Source organism: Sceloporus undulatus, chromosome 1, assembly GCF_019175285.1.
Source record: "Sceloporus undulatus isolate JIND9_A2432 ecotype Alabama chromosome 1, SceUnd_v1.1, whole genome shotgun sequence".
Classification (NCBI taxonomy): Eukaryota; Metazoa; Chordata; class Lepidosauria; order Squamata; family Phrynosomatidae; genus Sceloporus; species Sceloporus undulatus.
In genome coordinates, this window is record NC_056522.1 from 254,176,536 (window position 1) to 254,197,082 (window position 20,547).

A 20,547-nucleotide genomic window follows, 5' to 3' on the forward strand; every position below is an offset into this window, starting at 1 on the left:
AGTTGAGATATCTCTGGAAACCACGCCCTTCTTGGCCAATGAGGAGCCACGAGAATGATCATTGACCTTTCGCTTCTTAGCTTTTGGAGGCATCGTGATATCACTGCCGTTGGTGGAAATGCATAAAGAAGACCTCTTGGCTAAGGAGAGTGGAAAGCGTCGATCTGTTCTGCTCCCTGAGTCTCAAACCTTGAAAAGAACCTGGGGACTTGGTTGTTTATTGGAGATGCAAATAGATCTACCAACAGCATCCCTAAACTTTGAGTTATGAGATTGAACGTCTCTGGGTGGAGATGCCACTCCACTTGGTTTATGTTTGACCTGCTCAACCAATCGGCCTTTGTGTTTAGTTCTCCTTTTATGTGTTCTGCCTTGATGGACAACAGGTTGGCTTCCGCCCAATGAAGGAGAATGGCTGTTTCTTTCATTAACGACAATGACCTGGTCCCTCCTTGTAGGTTTAGATGTGCTTTTGTTGTCATGTTGTCTGTGTGGAACAGAACTATTTTGTTTTTTATGTGTTGAGCAAAGGCCAGGAACACCAGCCTTACGGCCCTCTGTTTAACCCAGTTTATGCTGTGAGATTTTTCAGACTGGTTCCATCGTCCCTGAGCACAGAGATTGTCCAGGGTGCCTCCCCAGTCACTCAGGCTGGCATCGGTTGTGATCAAAACTGGCGGAGGAGGTAGAAACGAGCATCCCTGCCTGATGTGATGAGATGTCCACCATGTTAGGGACCATTTGACTCTGTGGGGGACTGGAATCTGTTTGTTGATTTGGTGAGTGATATACTCCTGGTGTGGCAGAATCAACCATTATAACTCACGGGAGTGAAAACGAGCCCAGGGGACGCATTGAGATGCTGCAATCATTAGACCGTAAAGCCTCGCTAGAAGGAGAAGATCTGTCGAGGGACTTTTCTTTACAGACTTGATAGTATCTTGAATGGTCTTGATCCTCTCTGACAGGAGATGTAGCTTTAGGTGTCTATGATGACTCCAAGGTGTTGGATGATTTGAGATGGAACAAGGTGGCTCTTCGCAAGATTTACCTAAAAACCATGGAGATGTAGAGATGTAAGAATGAAATTGACATCTTTCGTTCCCTGTTATGGAGACGATGAGGCAATCAGGATGTCGTCCAAATAGGGAAAGACGCGAAGGCCCTGGAGCCAATGGGCCACTAGGGCAACCATGATTTTGGTGAATATCCTTGTGGCCGATGAAAGAACAAACAGGAGTGACTTGTATTGAAGATGTCTGTTGTGGTAACAAAAATGTAGAAATCTGCGGTGGTCTGGATGTATCAGAGAGGCCTTTTCAAAGAGATTGTGTTATCGTTTTGAGCGTTTCCATCCGGAATCAATGTTTTGTCACAAATTTGTTGACCCTTTTGAGGTTGAGGACTGCTCTCCAAGATTTGTCTCTTTTTGGAGCAATGAAGAGATTGGAATAGGATCTGCAAGAGATTTGAGACAAGGGATTCTACTGCTCCCATTTGGATCAAATGGTCGATGGCTTCTATCGTTAACTGATGTTTGTGAGGTCTGCGGGATCTGGGAGAAGTGATAAAATGATCTCTTGCAAGGTGCGTAAACTCTGTTAGACATCCTGATGACAGGGTGGAAAGAACCCATCTGTCTGAGGTGGTGTTGGACCACATCTGAGAGAAAAGCTGTAGTCTCCCTCCCACCCTGAGGTCCAGATAGTCATGTAGATGAATTCCATTTTCCTGAGGAGTTGGAATTATTGGACTGTCCTGTGTTAGTTGATCTTCCAAAAGACATGTTGTATTGAGATCTAGAGGAAGATCTCTGGTCAAACCACTGTCGTCCGCCACCTCTGCCACCCCTCCCATGGGAGGATCAAAAGGAAGATTGTCCCTGACAAGATGATTTTTTGTCCTCTTGGCAGGGAATGGAAGGGAGAGCCTTTTTCTTATCTTTGGTTTCAATAAGGACAGTTTCTAAGACTTCACCAAATAGCTTGATAACCCCGAAGGGAGCCAAAGTTAAATTTTGTTTAGCTCTAGAATCTACCTGCCAGTTTTTTAGCCAAAAATGTCTTCTGACAGAGATAGAAGCTGCCTGGGCATGGGCACTAAACTGAATGACATTGAGGGAGGAATCAGCAGCAAAGGCCAAGACCTTTAATAATTTATTAATTCCTGGCCGTAGCCTGGGATTGCCCCGAGGCACCTCTAATAGGAGGTTCTTGGCCCAGAGGTGAGCAGCCCTGTTTAACACACAAGTAGAGGTGGCGGCCCTGATAGCAATGGATGATGCCTCAAAGGACCTTTTGAGGGCAGAGCCAGCCCTTTTGTCCTCTGGCAATTTAAGGGAATCTTCTCCATCTTTAGAACAGATGGCAGATGTAATGAGAGATGACACTGGAGCGTCTACAAGAGGAATCTATAGTTTGGACATCATGGTTTGCGGCAGGGAATATAATTTTTTAATAGAAGAGGGATTGGGTCTAACAGTTGCAGGTTTTGTCCATTCTTCCTTAAGTACTCTCATGAATTCAGATGGGAAAGGCACCTCATCACTAGCTGGGGAAGGCTCAGGGAAGGAATCTTTTTTGCCCTTGGGAAGATCAGTCTCTTCTTGATGAGGAGTCGGTGTTTTTTTTAAATCTAACTCAAGGACTATAATGGCCTTTTTTAATAAAATAGGAAAATCATCAGCACAAAAAAGTATGGATGAAGAAGACGAAGAAGGCTCAACAACTTCGTTATCATCAGACCACTCTCCTTCCTCTGATTCAGAGGCAGAAGTGGAATGGGATCTGGATAAGGCCTCATTCTCAGAGGAGTGTCTCTTTTTTTGGCTTAGAGGACTTGACTCTTGAGAGCGCTCTACGCTTATGTTTAAGCTTAGAATGAGCAGAGGTAACAACGGATGAAGCATGGTTCCCTCCCATTTTTGATTTGAATTTGCGTGCCTCTGAGTGTTTGGGTGCAAATTTGCGCCTTTCAGATAAGGGAATGGCATCCCTGGATGAAAGGGAGGCAGGAGGGGAGGTTGAGGACTCTCTGGTCCTGTTAGACCGCCCAGGAGGCCTGTCGCCCTCGGAGTCAGAGTCCCTGAGAGGAACTAACGAGGGCTCCTATATGGGGTGAGCCTCCCTATCGGAGGAGGGCAGGGAAGAAGAAATGGCTGCCGTAAGGGCAGACATCAGGTTAGCCAACTCTGGCGGGAGTGGTTGAGGCGAGACACGGCCACACGCTGCGGCGTTACTCACGCTCCTGGAGACCTCCGAGCGAGCCGCTCCCTCCCGATTTTGGGTGAGGTTGCAGCGGCCGGGCGCATTAGAGCACGAAGACGAGGGATATCCCTCCTCCGGCTGTGCCCCGCGGCCTCTGGGCCGCGCACCAGAAGTCCAGGACAACTCTCTCCGCGCTGCAGGAGCCCTTGGCAGATGTCCGGAATCGCCGGACATCCGGGGGCTGTCCATCTCCTCCATCCCACGTCTAGCCTGCTCCATAGGAGAGGGGAGGTAAGGGAGAAAGGAGAGGAAAGAAAGGGTTTTTTAGGTGAAGAAGAAGAGAAGGGAGTCTGAAAAAAGTGACCTGATGGAGCGAAGGCAGGAACTAGACTGGGCAACAAGGGGGATGGATTCCCCAGGGTTCACGCCCAGAATTCTAGGTCCTACCTGATTGAACAGGCGGAACCAACCCTTATGAAGGATGGCTCCGCCTTCACAGCTGGAAAACAAACCATTTGAAGGCCATCATTATCATCATCATGTTTTGTCTTGCTTTTGAGCTTTCTCGGTTATCTAGTGTGATGGAAACTGACTACTGGATTAGATGTAATTTTGCTTTAATCCAGAAAGGTAATTCCTATGCTCTCTGTCTTTAAAACATGATGGAATATCATTATAATTTGTGTACATCTTTAGTACACACTTAATTTTAAATTTACCTGTTGCCCAACAAGAGCATCTTTCAGAAGACATGGAGATTAATGTGAATGCCAATGTGAATACTCATGCCTTCTCTGGTGATTCATGCAATGACTTGATATTTTCGGGTTTTCTTTGGTGTGAGTATTCTAGTGTAACACTGGTTTGAACAAGGGTGATGATAGTAGTGTAATAACTGTTACATAGAATATAAGACCACACAGTGCCAATGCCTGCACTTACCTTCCAAGAACAATATAGAACATCCCAATACCATATGCTCCCCAGAAAAATAGCTGTTTCACCAAGTTTCATTTCATTCACCAAGTAAGTAATAAAGATAAACAGAAAAGTCTATGGGAATTTCTAATTCTATGAGAGCAATGCTTTTAAAATGCACAAGACTTTCAAGTTTGAAACCCCCCTTTTAAAGCTTCTTACCCGTGTACGGTCTTCAATACTATAAATCTGCAGCTGCATAGGGATGTTGAAGCTGTGCAGAAAGTTACCTCCAAAAACAAGGGTGTCCATAGGAGTGTACACTGCATGAATCCAACCTGAAAGGAAAGAGCCTATGGATTACACATTCTGGCATTTCAGAGTTGGAAGCCTTGTACCACTAAAGCTGGAGTTTCTGTGCTTTCTAATTTCCAACTGCTGCGATACTTTCTGAATTCAAAGTTGTCTACAGAGACTCAGACTCAGATATTGGTATTACTGGCCTGTTACAGACAGGCCAAAATAAAGCTGCTTCGAGTCACTTTGGAGGTATGGTATTTCAATGATGCATGCGTCCTAAGAGTCCAAAAGCCACACCAAAGCTGCACTCCAGTCCTTAGAACAGTAGTGTGGCTTTGGTGCGGCTTTTGGACTCTTAGGACGCATGCATCATTGAAATACCATAACTCCAAAGTGACTTGAAGCAGCTTTATTTTGGCCTGTCTGTAACAGGCCACTGAAAGATACAAAGTTCTACTACCACCATTCATGTAAAATATGTGTTTTTGTTTCCATAGGAATGATACTTTAACTTGAAACAGATTATTTTCTAACCTTGACTGCATCCCATTCCCCTGTACTCCTAAATCTTTCCACGTGTAGCAGACATTACTGGGCTCAAAAAGGCAACAATTGCTTATTTTATTTATTGATTGATTTTACTTCATTTATATGCTGTCTTTCTCCCAAGCTGGGACCCAAGGCAGTTTCCAAAAATAGTAAATTCAAAACGTTTACAATAAAATTTTTAAAAACAGTTCCCACATTAAATGCCATAAAATACATTAAATACCATAAAAATTAAAACAAAACAAAACAAAACCTTCCCTGCTTAACCATTAAAAATTCGCTTAAATAAAAATGTCTTTGCCTGCCAGCGGAAGGAAAGCAGGGAAGCGACCAACTTAGCCTCTCATGGACAGACTGCAAGGTTAACACAGAAGCTACAAGATATATTCATTTTAACAAGAGTATGGGGCTCTGTGCTGCCCCTTTCCTCGCCTGATTGGGGCTGCGGCATGCGTGGCCCCGATCTGGCCTTTCTGCGGTGGGGGAAAAAAAAGCCACAAAAAGAGGTTCCTTTTTGCACTGTGGAAAGGGTGCCCTAGCTGCAGTGGCAGCATCTTTTTGCCACTTCTTCAGTGCAGCGCATGTAAACACTGGACCAAAGACATGGCGTGACACCACCCGCTATCTGGTCAGGTGTGTGGTGTGGGGACAGAGTCAGGGGAGCCAGTGTGCATACACCATGCCCCTACATTGGCATATAATGCCAGTCTGTCGAGCCCCAAAGTTGTTAAATTTTGTTGCATCTACCTGAGGGTATGACAAAAGTATAGCCTTGCTTGAGCTCAATACGCTGGCAATTTGACACTCTGTCACCGAGAAAGATGTCCCCTTGCTTCCCTGAAAGCAGCCAGTTTTCATACAATTCCAGGTTCTGGGGAGTAGGTGGAATTAACCAGAAGATCTGCAAGCATGAAAAAAAAACTGATTAAAGAAAGTATTCTATTGTAAAACCAGAGTTCCATTTAATACTTTGGTTTCAATGTCGGATTAGGATTCTTCAATTCCCACTTAGCCATGGAAACCCACTGGGAGGGGCCCTTCGGCAAGTCACACTCTCTCAGCCTCAGAGAAAGAAAATGGCAACCCCATCTGAACAAATCATACCAAAAAATCCTTGGTTTACCTTAGAGTAGCCATAAGTTGAAAATGATTTGAAGACAAACAACAATAGCAACAACAAGAATATAATCTCAGATAAGCTTAAAAGGGACTCAGAACAGCATTTTTAAACTATGCAGTGAGTGGCTGACAGAAAGTGACTTGTCAAAGTTTGTCTTCCTAGTAACCTTCCTACATCCTACATTATTTAGCAGACTGGGTATACTGAATGTGAAAAAGAAACATGAATTCCCACTACATGCTTAGAGACATGCCAGGTCCTGCCAATCATGGTTCTTCTGGAGGAGAGGCACAAATGTCACCTCCTTCAAACTGCAACTGGTAGGTATGGATTAATGTGGACAAAAATCACATAAGAGGTGAATTAAATCACTTGGACTTTCCTCCATATTTCATACTCCCACCTCTCTGTCCTCTTGCATGCTGCTGGATGCACCCAAAGTACTGTCTTATTCTTCCAACTACCCTCCTTCCAAGTAGTGGATTCTCAACACCAAGTTCTCCACAAGACCTTTTCTGAAGCATTATATCAGTGTGTGTATATGTGTGGCGTGCCTTCAAGTCATTTTTGTTGTATGGAGACCCTAAGGTTCATGGGGTTTTCCTGGCAAGGTTTGTTCAGAGGTTTGCCATTACCTTCCCCTGAGAGCATGTGACTTACCCAAGGTCCCCCAGTGGGTTTATCATTGAGTTGGAAATCAAACCCTGGTCTCGATTCATAGTCCAACACTCAAACCATTACGCCATGCTGGCTCATTCTATCGGTATCTCTGTCCTTACTTAACTACTTCTTTGCTTCTACCACTTCAACACTGTCCATCCTATGTGCATAGTGGAACATCCTTCTTCAAACTGGTGCCTTCAGAATGCTTACCATCAGCCCCAGCCAGCAGGATAAACAGTTATACTGGCAATGGCTGATCAGACCTTTAGCTCAACACACCAAAAGCAGCAGAACAACAACCATCTGAGTGCAGGAGCACATCCTGTATGTTTTACATGTATCTTGATATAAATGCAAATGGAGAGCAGAACTATTCACTGTAAGGAGCAGCCACAATGTTGTGTGGCTACAGGAAGTCTGGTTGGAGAGGCCAGTTTGCAGAGCTAACACATCTCAGAAAAATGAGAGTCACTGCAGCAATGAAATATGCCAAGAATGAGACTAGGAAAAGAATGTAGAAAAAGTCACGCCATAATTCTGAATACAGTGTGCAGGTGAAACCTTTATGACCTGCATTTTGTAGCAGTGATCAGACTATGTTATACCATTCTTTTCAATATTAAGGGAGATAACAGGAAACTGCAATTAAGATTCAGTTCCCATTTATATATATCTTCAGAAAAAATGGACTTTACTCTTCAAAAGTCCTATCACATTACTTGCCTTTCACACTTAATTTTACTGTTATATTGCCAGGATAGATTACTACACATTTTATATAAAAATAAACTTTTGTTGGTGGAGAGGCACTGAATGTCCAAAATAACTAAATCAGCATGAATGCAAATTATATTAAGATAGCATGGAGGCAACCAGATAGGGCAATAAAAGTACAGTTGCCCCTCTGTTTTCATGGGGGATCTGTTCTGGAACCCCCATGAAGATGGAAAATTACCAATGTTCAAGCCCAATTGGCTTGAATGATGGTGCACTCCATTTTGTCTCCCTCTGTTTGCCACCCGTGAACAGGCAAGGGATGCGGATTCCAAGTTTGTGAAAATGGAGGGGTGACTATCTTTCAAAAAGAAGAGGCTCAAATAGGCTTTTAGTATTGTATTTGCTACATCTGCCTTCAGTAGGCATTTGTATGTGCATAAACATTAATGACACAAAAACAGCACACATACTAGAGAAAAAAAAACATAACAGTATTTGCTACACACTCTCTCTTATTGCTTGCTAAGTATGATCCAAACACTGAGACTCAAATGACCGATAGATAATTTCTCTCAGTAGGACGTTTCCAATGGAGAAAAGTAATACTAGAATTGCCCTAATCTTGTGGAACCTAAAAAGAAAGGAATTCAAAACTGTGTACTTCTAGTTTGAAGGAGAAGGGTGTTGAGGGAGAAAGAGTACAAGGAGTTAGGAAAACATGGACTGTCTAAAATTGTATGTTCCACCTAGAATTGTATGTTTAGATGCACTCAGACACTGTATATGTTGAGAAATAGCTTGTAATAGTTAATTATGAATTATATATGGGCACAAACATTTGTTTCAATTTACAGAGCAGGTTAAATGAAAGGCCCATGAGTATTTGTAAAACAGGAATAGGATGGAAAGACTACCAGTGACTGGATGTCCTGAAAGTATACACAGATTATTATGTAACACTTCAACACAAGCCTAAAAGTTTCAAAGCATATCAAGTAGACACATAATTTCTCAGTGTTATTTAGAAACCATTTCAATGAATGATCCATTAACAGATTTATTTAAAGTACTCACATTGTGTTTATGTAACATAAGATCATCAAAGAATATTGGAAATTGAATGATTAGGTACACAATTGAGATGAGTCATAGGAAGAGTTAAAATATAAACATAGATATCAAAGATTTGTGAAGTATATACTATATGTAAACATAGAGCAAGGAAGAGAAATTATAACATTTGTGAAAATGGTAATTTGCATGGAGCAACAAGTAACAAAACGTGATGTAAATGAAAATAATTTGTTTTTGTAACAATGATTTATTGTCACTGTTATTTTAATTAATAAAAATAATTTAAAAAAAAGATCATCAAAGCAGTCAATTTAGATATTATAACTAATTAAAGCACACACACACGTGTGTGTGTGTGTGTGTGTGTGTGTGTGTGTGTGTGTGTATAAATATATATAAATAAAATATTGGTTCACGTTCTATGAATTACAAAATCCTGTGCAACAACACAATACTATAGATTTTGCACTTGGTGGCCAAACACCATCTGATAAGCTGCATGTAGTTCCCAGATAATTAAAGAAGTTGCTAATAATAGAGCAGCTCCTCAGTGGGCAAGTGTACTGTGGGGACAAAAGACCTATACTTCAGTCATTTATACCATCTCTGACCCTTACTTCTTTTAGTGAGAAGCTGGTTTAAGGCTAACAAAAGCAGAAATGACCTCATACCTGACAGAATCCCTTGGTAGGCAAGAAAGAAATTCCATTTAGATTCTACTTGCAACATTTAAAAAATTCTGCCCAATCTTCTCCACAAAATAGAAAAACTTGCTGGCACAATACCTTCCCCCCTCTGTGGATATGATACCATACTGAAGTGCCACCGAAGTCTACATGGAAGTCAGTATAGCAGCCCTTGACGCTCATAAGACAGTACCTGAAATGAAATTAGCAATATGAAATTGCAACTCAAAGTCCAAACATGCATTTCTATGCAAAAACTGAATAAATGTTTGGCCCTGGAGTGTTTGCTGACAGTATCGTATGGATAACTTGTATTCTGGGTAAGAGCTCTCATCATCCAGAATCTCTAGACCAGGGGTAGGCAACCTTTTTGAACCGGGGGCCGGGTTGCTGTCCCTCAGACAACTGGGGGGCTGAAGCCAGGGTGTGTGTGTGTGTGTGTGGAGCTTCCACCCTCCGGGGGCGGGGCTGCGTGCCGGGGGTGGAGCTTCCACCCTCCGGGGTGGGGCCGCATGCCGGGGGCGGAGCTTCCACCCCCTGGGGGCCAGGCCTCCCCCTCAGAGGCTGGCAAAAAAGCTGGCGGGGCCCGCCAGCGCTGAACACCTCCTCCTCTTTGCCGGCTCTTTTGCCGTCGCTGGGGCCCTCCAAGAGGGCTCCGGGGATGGCAACAGGCCTCCCAGAGGGTCACTGCCGCTGCCGGAGCCCCCCTAGAGGGCCCCGGTGAAGGCAACGGGCCTCCCAGAGGGTCGCTGCTGCTGCCGGAGCCCCCCTGGAGGGCCCCGGCGACGGCAACGGGCCTCCCAGAGGGTTGCGCCCGCGGCGGGAGCCCCCTGGAGGGCCCCGGCGAAGGCAACGGGCCTCCCAGAGGCCCGCTGCTGCCGCTGGAGCCCCATTCAAGGGCTCCGGCGGCCTCAGCGGGCCTTGGCGAAGTCTCGCGTGACCTTTCTTGTGGCTGCGCGAGACTCCACCTCTAGGCCACCGCCATTTTGAAAAACAAAATGGCGGCACCTGGGAGCAGGGAAAAGCCACAATCGGCGGCGGCTGGGGCAGGCAGGGGCCGGCGGAAAGGCCTTCGCGGGCCACATCCAGCCCGCGGGCCGGAGGTTGCCGACCCCTGCTCTAGACAATCAGAATACTGATTCCCATACCAATCAATGTTGTCCTAGAATGGCCCATCAGAATCAGTACATGAGGAATATCTACCATTCTATCAGAACAGTGGGTAAGTTGCAATTCCCATTAATTTCCTTCTACAATATAATGTGCTCCTATTATTGCTTGGGATAAGATTTGGGAGTGCTTTTAAGTTTCTGGTTTTAAATACAGATGCAACAGACTTTATTCTGAAATCTCACCCCAATGAAGGGGGCAGGTTGTTCACACAAAATCTCAATCAACTTACTTTTGCACCTTGGGATACTGCATATCTAGAATAGCATTCGTTGATTCTGTCTGGCTTTCCTTCAGATGTCTTGGCCACATGTTATCAACCCAATCAATCAAATCCACCTGAAACCATATAGGTATTAGACCAAAATTTGTATTTTAAACAAAGGCAGTTCAAATACTGTATTACTAGGCAGTCTTAATGCCAAAGAATACAATTCCAAGCTGTCAAAGTAGTTCAGTGAAATAACGATGAAGGACTGTATGTTGAGAAGCATGATCAGTGAGCTCATTTAAGTTTCTGAGAACAGATTATAATTTTATAATACCTAACCAAGAAGTTTAACTCTCAACATACTGAGATAAAGCCAGATGCATAATTATGTCTGATCAAAATTACGCATGGATTAATCCATATTCGTGTTGATTGCTTCACTGCACCCACCAGAGAATTACTCTCCATGACTATTTAAGGATGAAGTCCCCAAGGGAAGGAAGTGCACCCCACTAACCGTATTTGGTCTTTGCACCAGGTTCTCAAGCCTGGTATGACTGAATTCCAGGCTGATTACATTGTATAGTTTCTTTCGCTCCTCCTCTGGAGTTTCATAATAGCGTGCCCACTGTGTCATAGTCATTTCAATGTCTCTTTGTGTGTTAACATCCATTACATCCACCATCCTGCGACTCCCTATTTAGACACAGAGATACATGACTACTTTAGCTATGAATTGCAACAGGAAAAATAGAAAGCAAGTATAGGAGATATGGAAGAAAAATAGACAGGAGGCCTATGATGGAGAAGGCATAGATTTTCTACCTAAGGCCTTGGGACTTAGGGGCCTTGGCTTTTAAACAAATATTCTTCTACTGTCTGCCAAAAAGGCTAGAGTTTTGCTATTTAATTTAAAATGTTAATCAAATTCTATGCCAAATTAATGTGTGTGTGTGTGTGTGTGTGTGTGTACACACATAAACACAGGGTGGGCCCCTAGTATTTGCTGGGGTTTGGTTCCACCCATGGATACCACAATCTGTGGATGTTCAAGTTCCATTTAATACAATGGCATAGTAAAATGATATCCCTTATATATAAAATGGCAAAATCAAAGTTTGCTGATTGGACATTATTTTTTTAAAAAAATTTCAAGCTGTGGGAGCTTGAATCCATGGATAAAGAATCTGTGGATACAGAGTGCTGACTTCACCTGATTAACTTAGAACAGGAGTGCATAATTACCTACATAGAGACGCACATCATTCACACTGAAGTCTGGATCTGGCATCCTGCAACAGAAAAAGACACCAAATATGACATTCCCACTGTAGGTCTGTCTTCCATGCATTTTCCCCCCCATGCATTTTTATGTGAGGCACCTCAAGCTTACACAATTTTGTCAGAATGTATGTGTCTTGTAAGGAGCTAATGAGAAGGTGGGACACCTCTTTTCTTCCTCTCAACTTTGGCTCTTTAGGTGTTGCAAGTCTTCATTGAAGGCCAATATTGCATGGGGAAGAAGATAAGCACACACTCAACTTATCATTCTGTTAGCCATTTTCAGCCACAACCGTACCCAATTCAAAAAAGAGGATCACCACTTTATCTTTTAAGCTTAGAATAAAATTGATACTCATGTTAATGTAATCCACTTTTTGTAAAACTGAACTGAAAAGCAATATACTTATACAATGAACAAGAGCAAATGAAGTTTGACTGTTAGCTGCCATTCCTCTTCCCAGGTGCACCAAAGTCTACAAGAGCAGTTCCTGGTAATGAACATGAATCCTCTGAATCAGAATGCCCTCAATGTTTCCAGCTGGCACGGGTGGCACTCAACTCTAGTTATTCTGTGGAATGCACAACCTGACTTTTGTATAACTGGTTATTTGGATTCATTTTAACCTCCTCTAATATCTGTTTTGGGTCAAAAACCAACTGTTGTTGTGTGTCCTCAAGCTGTTTCCAACTTAAGGCCACCTATGTATTCTTGGTAAGATTTATTCAGAGTGGGTTTGCCACTGCTTTCCTCTGAGTCTGAAAGAGTGTGACTTGCCCAAGGTCACCCATGACTGAGTGGTGCTTCCAACCCTAGTCTCCCAGTTTCATAGATCATTGCTTGAACTACTAACATTGCCTAATCTCACAGATGTCCAAAGCCTGTAGAGACTAGAAAGCATGATTTTGCTCATTCTCTTGGATTACCTGCAGGCTCTGATACCATCAGCCATATCTTCATTCAGAAGAAGGATTAGCAACTGCTCACCTATCAACTGCTACCTAGTGGGATGTTTCTAAAAGGCAAAGTTCGAAGACTCCTATCATTTGTGCTACACAGTCATGCAAGGTTGTCTCCCATAATAATTAAAATTTACAACAAAAATGAGAATGATGTAGACTTCTAGCTGTTATTGGACCGTGATTCCCAGCATATCTTACAACACTCTATGTAAATTAAGGCTGCTAGAACACCCTCTGAAGAGCCACATGATTCCCACTCCTGCCATAAAAAATTAGCTTTGTCCCTCATTTAAGACACTAGCCGAGACTGGTGTGAGCAACTCCTGGGCAGAAATAGCCTGGCCACAGTTGCCATTCATTCATTCATTCATTCATGGTTTGAAAATTCTTAGATCTGAATATTTCAAAGACGTGAAACTGGTGGTTGCCTCAAATGTGGTAATCCAACCAAGGAATTCTCTGCACAGGGAGCTTTGACTGGCACCTACTTTTTTGTTAGCTAAATGCCAGCAAAAGATCTGTTATTTTTCTAACCTTTTAATTTGAGAGACTTAGAGTGATTTCTTCATTGTGTCGCTGCCCTTTTAGTTTTATAGATTTTATAGCTTTCATTTTTTTTATAGTTAGCTGCCCTGAGGATATTTCATATTGAAATGTGACATATTCCCTCCACCCCAATTCTTTTATATCACTACAGCTGTACTAGGAGCCAGTGTGGTGCAGTGGTTTGAGCTCTGGACACCAGGGTTCAAATCCATTCAGCCATGGAAACTCATTGGGTGACCTTGGGCAAATCAGTCTCTCAGCCTGAGAAGAAGACAAAGGTAAAGTCCCTCTGCAAAAATCTTACCAAGGAAACCCTGTGACAAGTCTGCCTTCATTGCTGTTGTGTGCCTCCAGGTCATTTCTGACTTAAGGTGAAACTTAAGGAGCACTGGTGGCGTAGTGGTTAAATGCCTGTACTGCAGCCACTCACTAAGAAACCACAAGGTTACGAGTTCAATACCAGCCAAGGGCTCAAGCTCAACTCAGGCCTGCATCCTTCCGAGGTCGCTAAAATGAGTACCCAGCTTGTTGGGGGCAATTAGCTTACACATTGTAAATGGCTTAGGGAGTGCTTAAGTGTACTGATGAGTGGTACAGAAATGTTTTTGCTATATTATGGTGATCCTTGAGAAACCTGTCATGGGAATTTCTTGGCAAGATTTGTTCAGAGGGGGTTTGGCCTTGCCTTCCTCTGAGGATGAGAGTATGTGACTTTCCCCACATTACTAAGTGAGTTTCCATGGCTGAGTTGGGATTCCAACTCTGGTTTGCATAGTAGAAGTCCAATGCTCAAACCAGTAGGCTACATTGGTTCACCTTAGGATAAGTGTAAGTCAGAAATGACTTGAAAGTACAGAACAGCGACAACAGATGGGAGAGTTGCTGCAGTTATACCAGTACAAGTTTAGTGGAACAGGATATTTGTATAAAGCATTTATGGCATAGTTTTCTTCAGAGGAAGATGAAGTTTTAGCCAATGGAACATAAATGTTCTTTCTAAGCAGAGTTGCACTCTGTCTCATGATCAAAGTGGTAAGAAGGAGCAGACAAACACCTTAGGCCCACTCCTTAAATTTTTACTGAGGGAGGGTGAGTTTCTTTTTTGAAAATTCACCTGGATTCAGAGAACCCTATTGTACTGTTCTCTCTGGTGATCAGGAGACTTGAAGAAAATTAAAATACCAGCAAACAGAACTGGATACAATGCCATTAGTTTCCAAGGTCCAATATGTCATCAACCAGCTGGGTGAGGATTCTTTTCTGAATCAGATACTACTGGAAAGCTACAAAGAGGGACCTTTTGGGAACTCTGGCACACATTTAGGTTATTTCACCAGGGACAATGACTTTATTTTTAGATATCAAACTCTCATTACAACACTACTCACTTTATTCCAAGTCCATCACAATTCTTGAAGATCAAGGGATCTCTTAAACCGCCACGCTGAATGTATTCCATTGTGAAATCTGTCAGGAGAGAAAGTGAGAGAACACATGTCAGACAAGTTAGCAGCTGACAAAAGCGAAACAGGAAAGGGAGCAGTAGTGAAAAGGCTGGAAGATAGTGACACTAAATGTAGTGCAGTAGATCTGCCATTTGCACAAATAAGATTCCTAATTTTGCTCCCTTCCTTTGGCCCAGAGAAGGGAGGCACTGTTCTACAAATACTTTACTATAGCCCTATACAGACAGGCCAAAATAAAGCTGCTTCAGTTCACTTTGGAGGTATGGTGTTTCAATGATGCATGCGTCCTAAGAGTCTGGACGCTGCACCAAAGCTGCACTTCAGTCCTTATGACTGGAGTATGGCTTTGGTGCGGCTTCTGGACTCTTAGGACGCATGTATCATTTAAACAGCATACTTGCAAAGTGACTCGAAGCAGCTTTATTTGGCCTGTCTGTATCAGGCCTATATTCGTTAATATAATCCATATTGATGCCTTTTTCAAATTATCCTTTCTAGTTTTCAGGCAAAAAATATCAGAAGGGTAAAATGGAGTGCCTTGAAAATTGTCAAGAAGGGCTGGGAAGTAATCCAAGACTACATAGCTCTGGAACTAGAAGAGTTTGTTCCTCATCACTTAGTCTTCAGCTGCAGCGCTATTATCCTGTGGGTCTGATTGCTGAGCTGTAGGACTAGCAAAATAGCATGCTCTTTTATTTTGAACTTAAAATAGCATAAATTGGGGAGGGGAAATAATTACCAAATCTCTTCCACAATCTATGGGAAAGTTGTTGGAGCTGGATTAGGAGATGAGCAACTCACCATATGCATTCCCTAACTATAATCCTTCCTCCAAGATACCATGAGCTGTTAAAGAAACTGATCATAACAGTTTCTCTTTTTCCTTCCCTCTGAACATTCAATGCCTCAGGGTCTCATTACTGTCAGCTGGGTAAGTCTGCCTAGTTTTCTTTTTTTCTTTATATTACTTTTTATTTCCATTTTCTTCACAAAACATAACGTATTTTACACATTAGACATAAAAAGACATCTTCACATAGAGACTTACAAATATTACATAACTTCCATATATTAACTGACACCAATATCATTCATACTTTCTAAAAAACATAACATAAAGTTGTGACTTCCTTCTACCTAGCGTTCTCCTTTATTTTCCTTCTTTTCTCAGTTTAGTTGTTTTATTTTCCTTTATTTCTGCATACATTACAATAACTTGTTTCCTCCTAATGCCTAAGGTCGCTATTACTATAATTTTCTTCTAGACCATCTATACTGTAATCATTGAGTAAATTTGTAATTTCATGAATTTGATACATGTATAAATTAATAATATACTTCACTTTATCATCATTTTACTTTCTTCTTTTGTACAGCATACCATTTTTCTTTTATCTTATGTTGCCTGCCTAGTTTTCAACAGACAATTTTGTTTTCTCCATACCAAAGGAGTTAGATAGAGTTAAACAGACTAAGGGGCTGCCCAGACAGGCCTGAAAGGCCATCCTGGGGGGAGAGTTGAGGGGTAGCATCCTGATGGCGCATGCCCGACTCCACCCGTCTACAGCATTATGTTGCACCTTTGGCGCTCTGGCCAGACAATGTAACACTGAAGGGGCAACATAGAGCTGTGCCACTGCGGCTATGGTGCACTTTTGAGGGTGCAAAAAGGAGCCGCTTTTTGCAGCTACTTTTTGTGCCCTCAGAAGGCTGGATCGGGGCCATGGCATGAGGTTGCTGCAGCCCTGATCTGGCTGAAGCAGGGGCAGCCAAAGACTGCCCTTACAGGGCTGTTTGTACAGCCCCTAACTCTCCTATCTTGTTAGCGAAGTGCCTGTTTCACTCCTCAGCTGACAGGACCATTTCCCAGGTCTACAGTGGCAAGAAAAAGGTTGGTGACCCCTAATCCTAATTGTAGACGTCTTTGTCTGGATTAAGCTTCAATTTGTTCAGTTTGTTGGCTCACATCCATTACTGACAACTGACACTGGTTTAGTGCTGGAAAAGCTTCATTAGAGTGAGAAGGAAAGGAGGGATAGATTTGGGCATCAACAATATACTAGTGACACCGACCCCAAATCTCCAGTCAACCTCTCCCATGTCAAAGAGCATGGGTGACAGAAATGAACCCTGAGGGACACCACAGACCAATGGACAGGGTATCAAACATGAGTCCACCTTCTAGGTGCATCCTTCCAAGAAGGACTAAAGCCACTGTAGAACAGATCCTTCAGTTCCCATCTCAGAAATGAGGCCCAGAAGGATATGATGGTTTATGGTATTGAAAGCTGCTGAAAGGCCCAGCACAACTATCAGAGACACAGTCCTCCTGGCCAAGTGCCCTGAGTAGATCATCCACCAAGGTGACTAATGCTGTCTCTGCCCCATAATCAGGTCTGAAGTCAGTCTGAAATGGATCTAGAGAATACGTTTAATCTAAGAAAGATCAGTCAGCTCTCCCAGGAGCAGTCATCTACTCAAATATCTCAACAACTCATCATTCAGAAAATCTAAAAAAACCCTAGTGCAACATCCAAAGATCTGCAGGCCACTCTTGCCTTGGATAATAAGTATGTTCCTTATTCAGTGATCAGGATGAACTGAATAATCATGGTTTTCATGGAAGGATAGGCAGGAGGAAACCACTGCACCCTGAAGAGAACATAGCTGACCATATGAAGTTCACTCAAGATCACACAGATGTTCCCCAAGACTTCTGGAACAAGGTTCTCTGGACAGACCAGTTCTCTGGAAAGACAGCAATTTTTTTATCCTCAACTAGAAATGTACTTGCTAACTATTATACTGGAGTTGAACTGAATGTGGACCTTGCAACATGACAAATGATCGTTAGTATACAAAGCAGGAGTGCCAACAAATGGCTACAGAAGAAGAAAGTACCTGTTTTAAAATGTCCTAATCAAAGCCCATGCATAAACATAATCAAATTTGGGGTCAAGACCTGATGTTCCTGTTAGGAAGTCGCTGAACTGAAGCAGTTCTGCAGATTGGCCCCAAATTTCATGAAAATGGTGTGAGAAACAGGCCATAAGTTATACGAGGTGCTTAACTGAAGTCATTAGTGCTACAAGAGGGTGCCTGTGGGTAAAAAAAGATTCGTGTACTTCTTCCACACATGAATATTGACTACTGAATCAGAAGAAATAAATACTGAAAATGAATCTTGTTCTTGTGAAACTTGTTTTATATGGTTATTCTGTTCTTCGCTATCTAAGATTATGTGGTCAAATTAAGATCTAATAAAATTTTAAGTTAGAAATGCAACACAATCCTAAGGGATTCTCAAACTTTGTTGCCACTGTAGTAGTATCAGAAACAATTACATTATTGGGTCCACTGCAGGCAGATGTATTCCAAAGGCCAATATAAATTGCATATAAGTCCTTGTGAGTATAATCATCTTCTTATCACACATTGCAATGGTGGTCATGATTCTAATCATGATCACTTGGTATAATGCTGATAGATTCCCAGGACATCAGTATTTAGTTGATCATATGACTCTTGTTGTTGTACTTTAAGTTCAAGTAGCTCAAGATAGCATAACCAATAGTGAGGAATGTGAACTGCAGTCCAGCAATATTTGGAGGACTACACAATCACCCCTGACCTATGGTATCTTTACCTTCCATACTAGGCTGTTCTTAGCCTGTAAACAGGGAGAAAAATATATTAGGTTTCTAGCACTTCCAGTAATGGTACCCTTTCTGTTGCCTAGAGGATTCACCAGCTCCCTTTACAACAGGCATTAGAACCAGGTTGCTCTCGCCATTATTCCAGCTTGGGACACAGTGATTTGCATGTGGTGCAAAGGGCTAATAGGTTTGCTCCTGTTTTCTCCTAGAGCTAAGAAGTCATGATTTACACAGGTTCACTCAGAAGCAAGCCCAAGTGTAGTGGTATTCACCATAGTATACATTTTACAAATGCTATTTTAGCCTTTTTACTTTGTAGAGAAAACAACGGCCACATTCTTTTCAACTCTGTTTATCAATACCATATTAATACTATATCCCCACCAGAACCTAAGCTTCCTAGTTACAATGGGGAAAAATAAATACAGCAAACTGTATTCTGCTGGAAGAGACACTCACCTTTTCCTTCCATGAACACCACAAAGCTAGCGTTAAATTTGTTGGTTGAAAGTTTCTCTTCAAGGTCAAACGTCCGTTTGCCCTCAATTTCATCATCCGAAATACCATCATCCTCATAGCGTCGTCTCATAGCACCACGCTGTGGAAAAAACAATTTAGAAGGTAAGGTAGCTGTTATAAACTCAGTAGCTATAAGGAAACACAATTAGTTGTGCAATGTACTGTATGTGTAGACAAATTTCCTCAGATTATCCAAAACAACAATTTGTAAAAAGTGAAGGAGAAAAAATCCTACCCATCATTGCTTGTTTCTGAGTAATTAAAAGGATTTGGGCCATTATGAAATCAGCCCCTTTATTCAATTTAAATTCTACAAGTACTGCATATGAAGCTTATGGTCTGCTAAACCAAAAGACAACTAGCTGTCCAAGGAAGATGCATTTTCCTACCACATCTCTGGAAATACAACATAGGGTCAGCATACCAAATCCAGACCAAATGTCCGGAATGCCATGAGCTGACTGAAGAAACAATCAAGACATCCAGAAGGGCCTTGGTCTACAATTGAACTAAACACCAAATTTGAGTAAGATCTAAGATTAGGAAGAAATTTGAGTAATTCAAGCGGAACAGCATATTCTTAAGGATAGCCTCCTACTGTAGGGGAGTCCTATTCTATTGGAAACAAATTTTCCTCCATCCTATCAGCAGCTACCCAATCTATTGTTAACTGTTATTTTCCTTCTAGTAGTACTAAACAGATATTTTACTGAGACAGCCTTATCCAAATGGGCCTATCTTCTCAACAAGCCTCTTCTTGCCTTCAAATTGCACTGGAAAACCTAAGTTCAGTGTTATGTCACTATTGGATGCTCTATGGTAGTCATTTATCCCCAGAGGTAGAGAAGCTCTCACATCAACTGTGACCAATGATCATGCCTGTTAAGAAGTTGGGAGCGCAACAGTATCTGGGAGAACCACAATCCCCCAACTGCCATAAGAGAGCTAGACATCACATACACAAAGCCAAAATGCTAACAATTTTTAGATACTAATGTCCTAACCAATGAAATTTATTTTTATTGTTGCCTTGATAATTTGTACATTTGTGCTGATAAAATGACTGAGATAGTTAAAGAATATTTTATAGGGTTTATATGGAGAATTTATTAAATAGTTGACCAATGTTAAAATTTATCAAGAATTTACATATTTAGCATTACAAAGTTCTAATAATTTTTCAAAGCAATTTAGGCAACTTACATTTTTACAATCTTGAACACACACACACACACACACACACAGAAGCAATATATGAATATTTGCATATACATCATGAGACATCTTGGAGATGAAACCTAGGTCTAAATATGAAATTCTTTTATGTTTTGTATACCGCTTATACACATAGTCTGAAGATAAACTTATACATAATATTTTTTTAATATTTCTGTGCATGAAACAAAGCTGGTGGAACCATCAGAAAACAAAGGTGTCTCTAGCTCAGCCATTCACATGGACCATTTTGGATTTTGAAGTATTTTGGAATTCTGGATAAGGGA

The 20,547-nt window shown here is 42.0% G+C and overlaps 1 protein-coding gene across 1 annotated transcript in view; it reads right to left on the bottom strand.

The window, feature by feature from the left end:
• The window catches only part of KDM2A (lysine demethylase 2A), a 93,860-nt gene that overhangs the window by 30,507 nt on the left and 42,806 nt on the right, over positions 1-20,547 (bottom strand). Inside the window, exons 4-12 of the mRNA XM_042458845.1 lie at positions 18,986-19,124; positions 14,793-14,871; positions 11,860-11,906; positions 11,132-11,310; positions 10,636-10,742; positions 9,333-9,426; positions 5,721-5,874; positions 4,347-4,462; positions 3,111-3,476 (exon numbers count right to left, since the gene is read on the bottom strand). Of these exons, the coding sequence (XP_042314779.1) occupies positions 3,111-3,476; positions 4,347-4,462; positions 5,721-5,874; positions 9,333-9,426; positions 10,636-10,742; positions 11,132-11,310; positions 11,860-11,906; positions 14,793-14,871; positions 18,986-19,124 (1,281 nt within the window). The remainder of the gene's footprint in view (positions 1-3,110; positions 3,477-4,346; positions 4,463-5,720; positions 5,875-9,332; positions 9,427-10,635; positions 10,743-11,131; positions 11,311-11,859; positions 11,907-14,792; positions 14,872-18,985; positions 19,125-20,547) is intronic.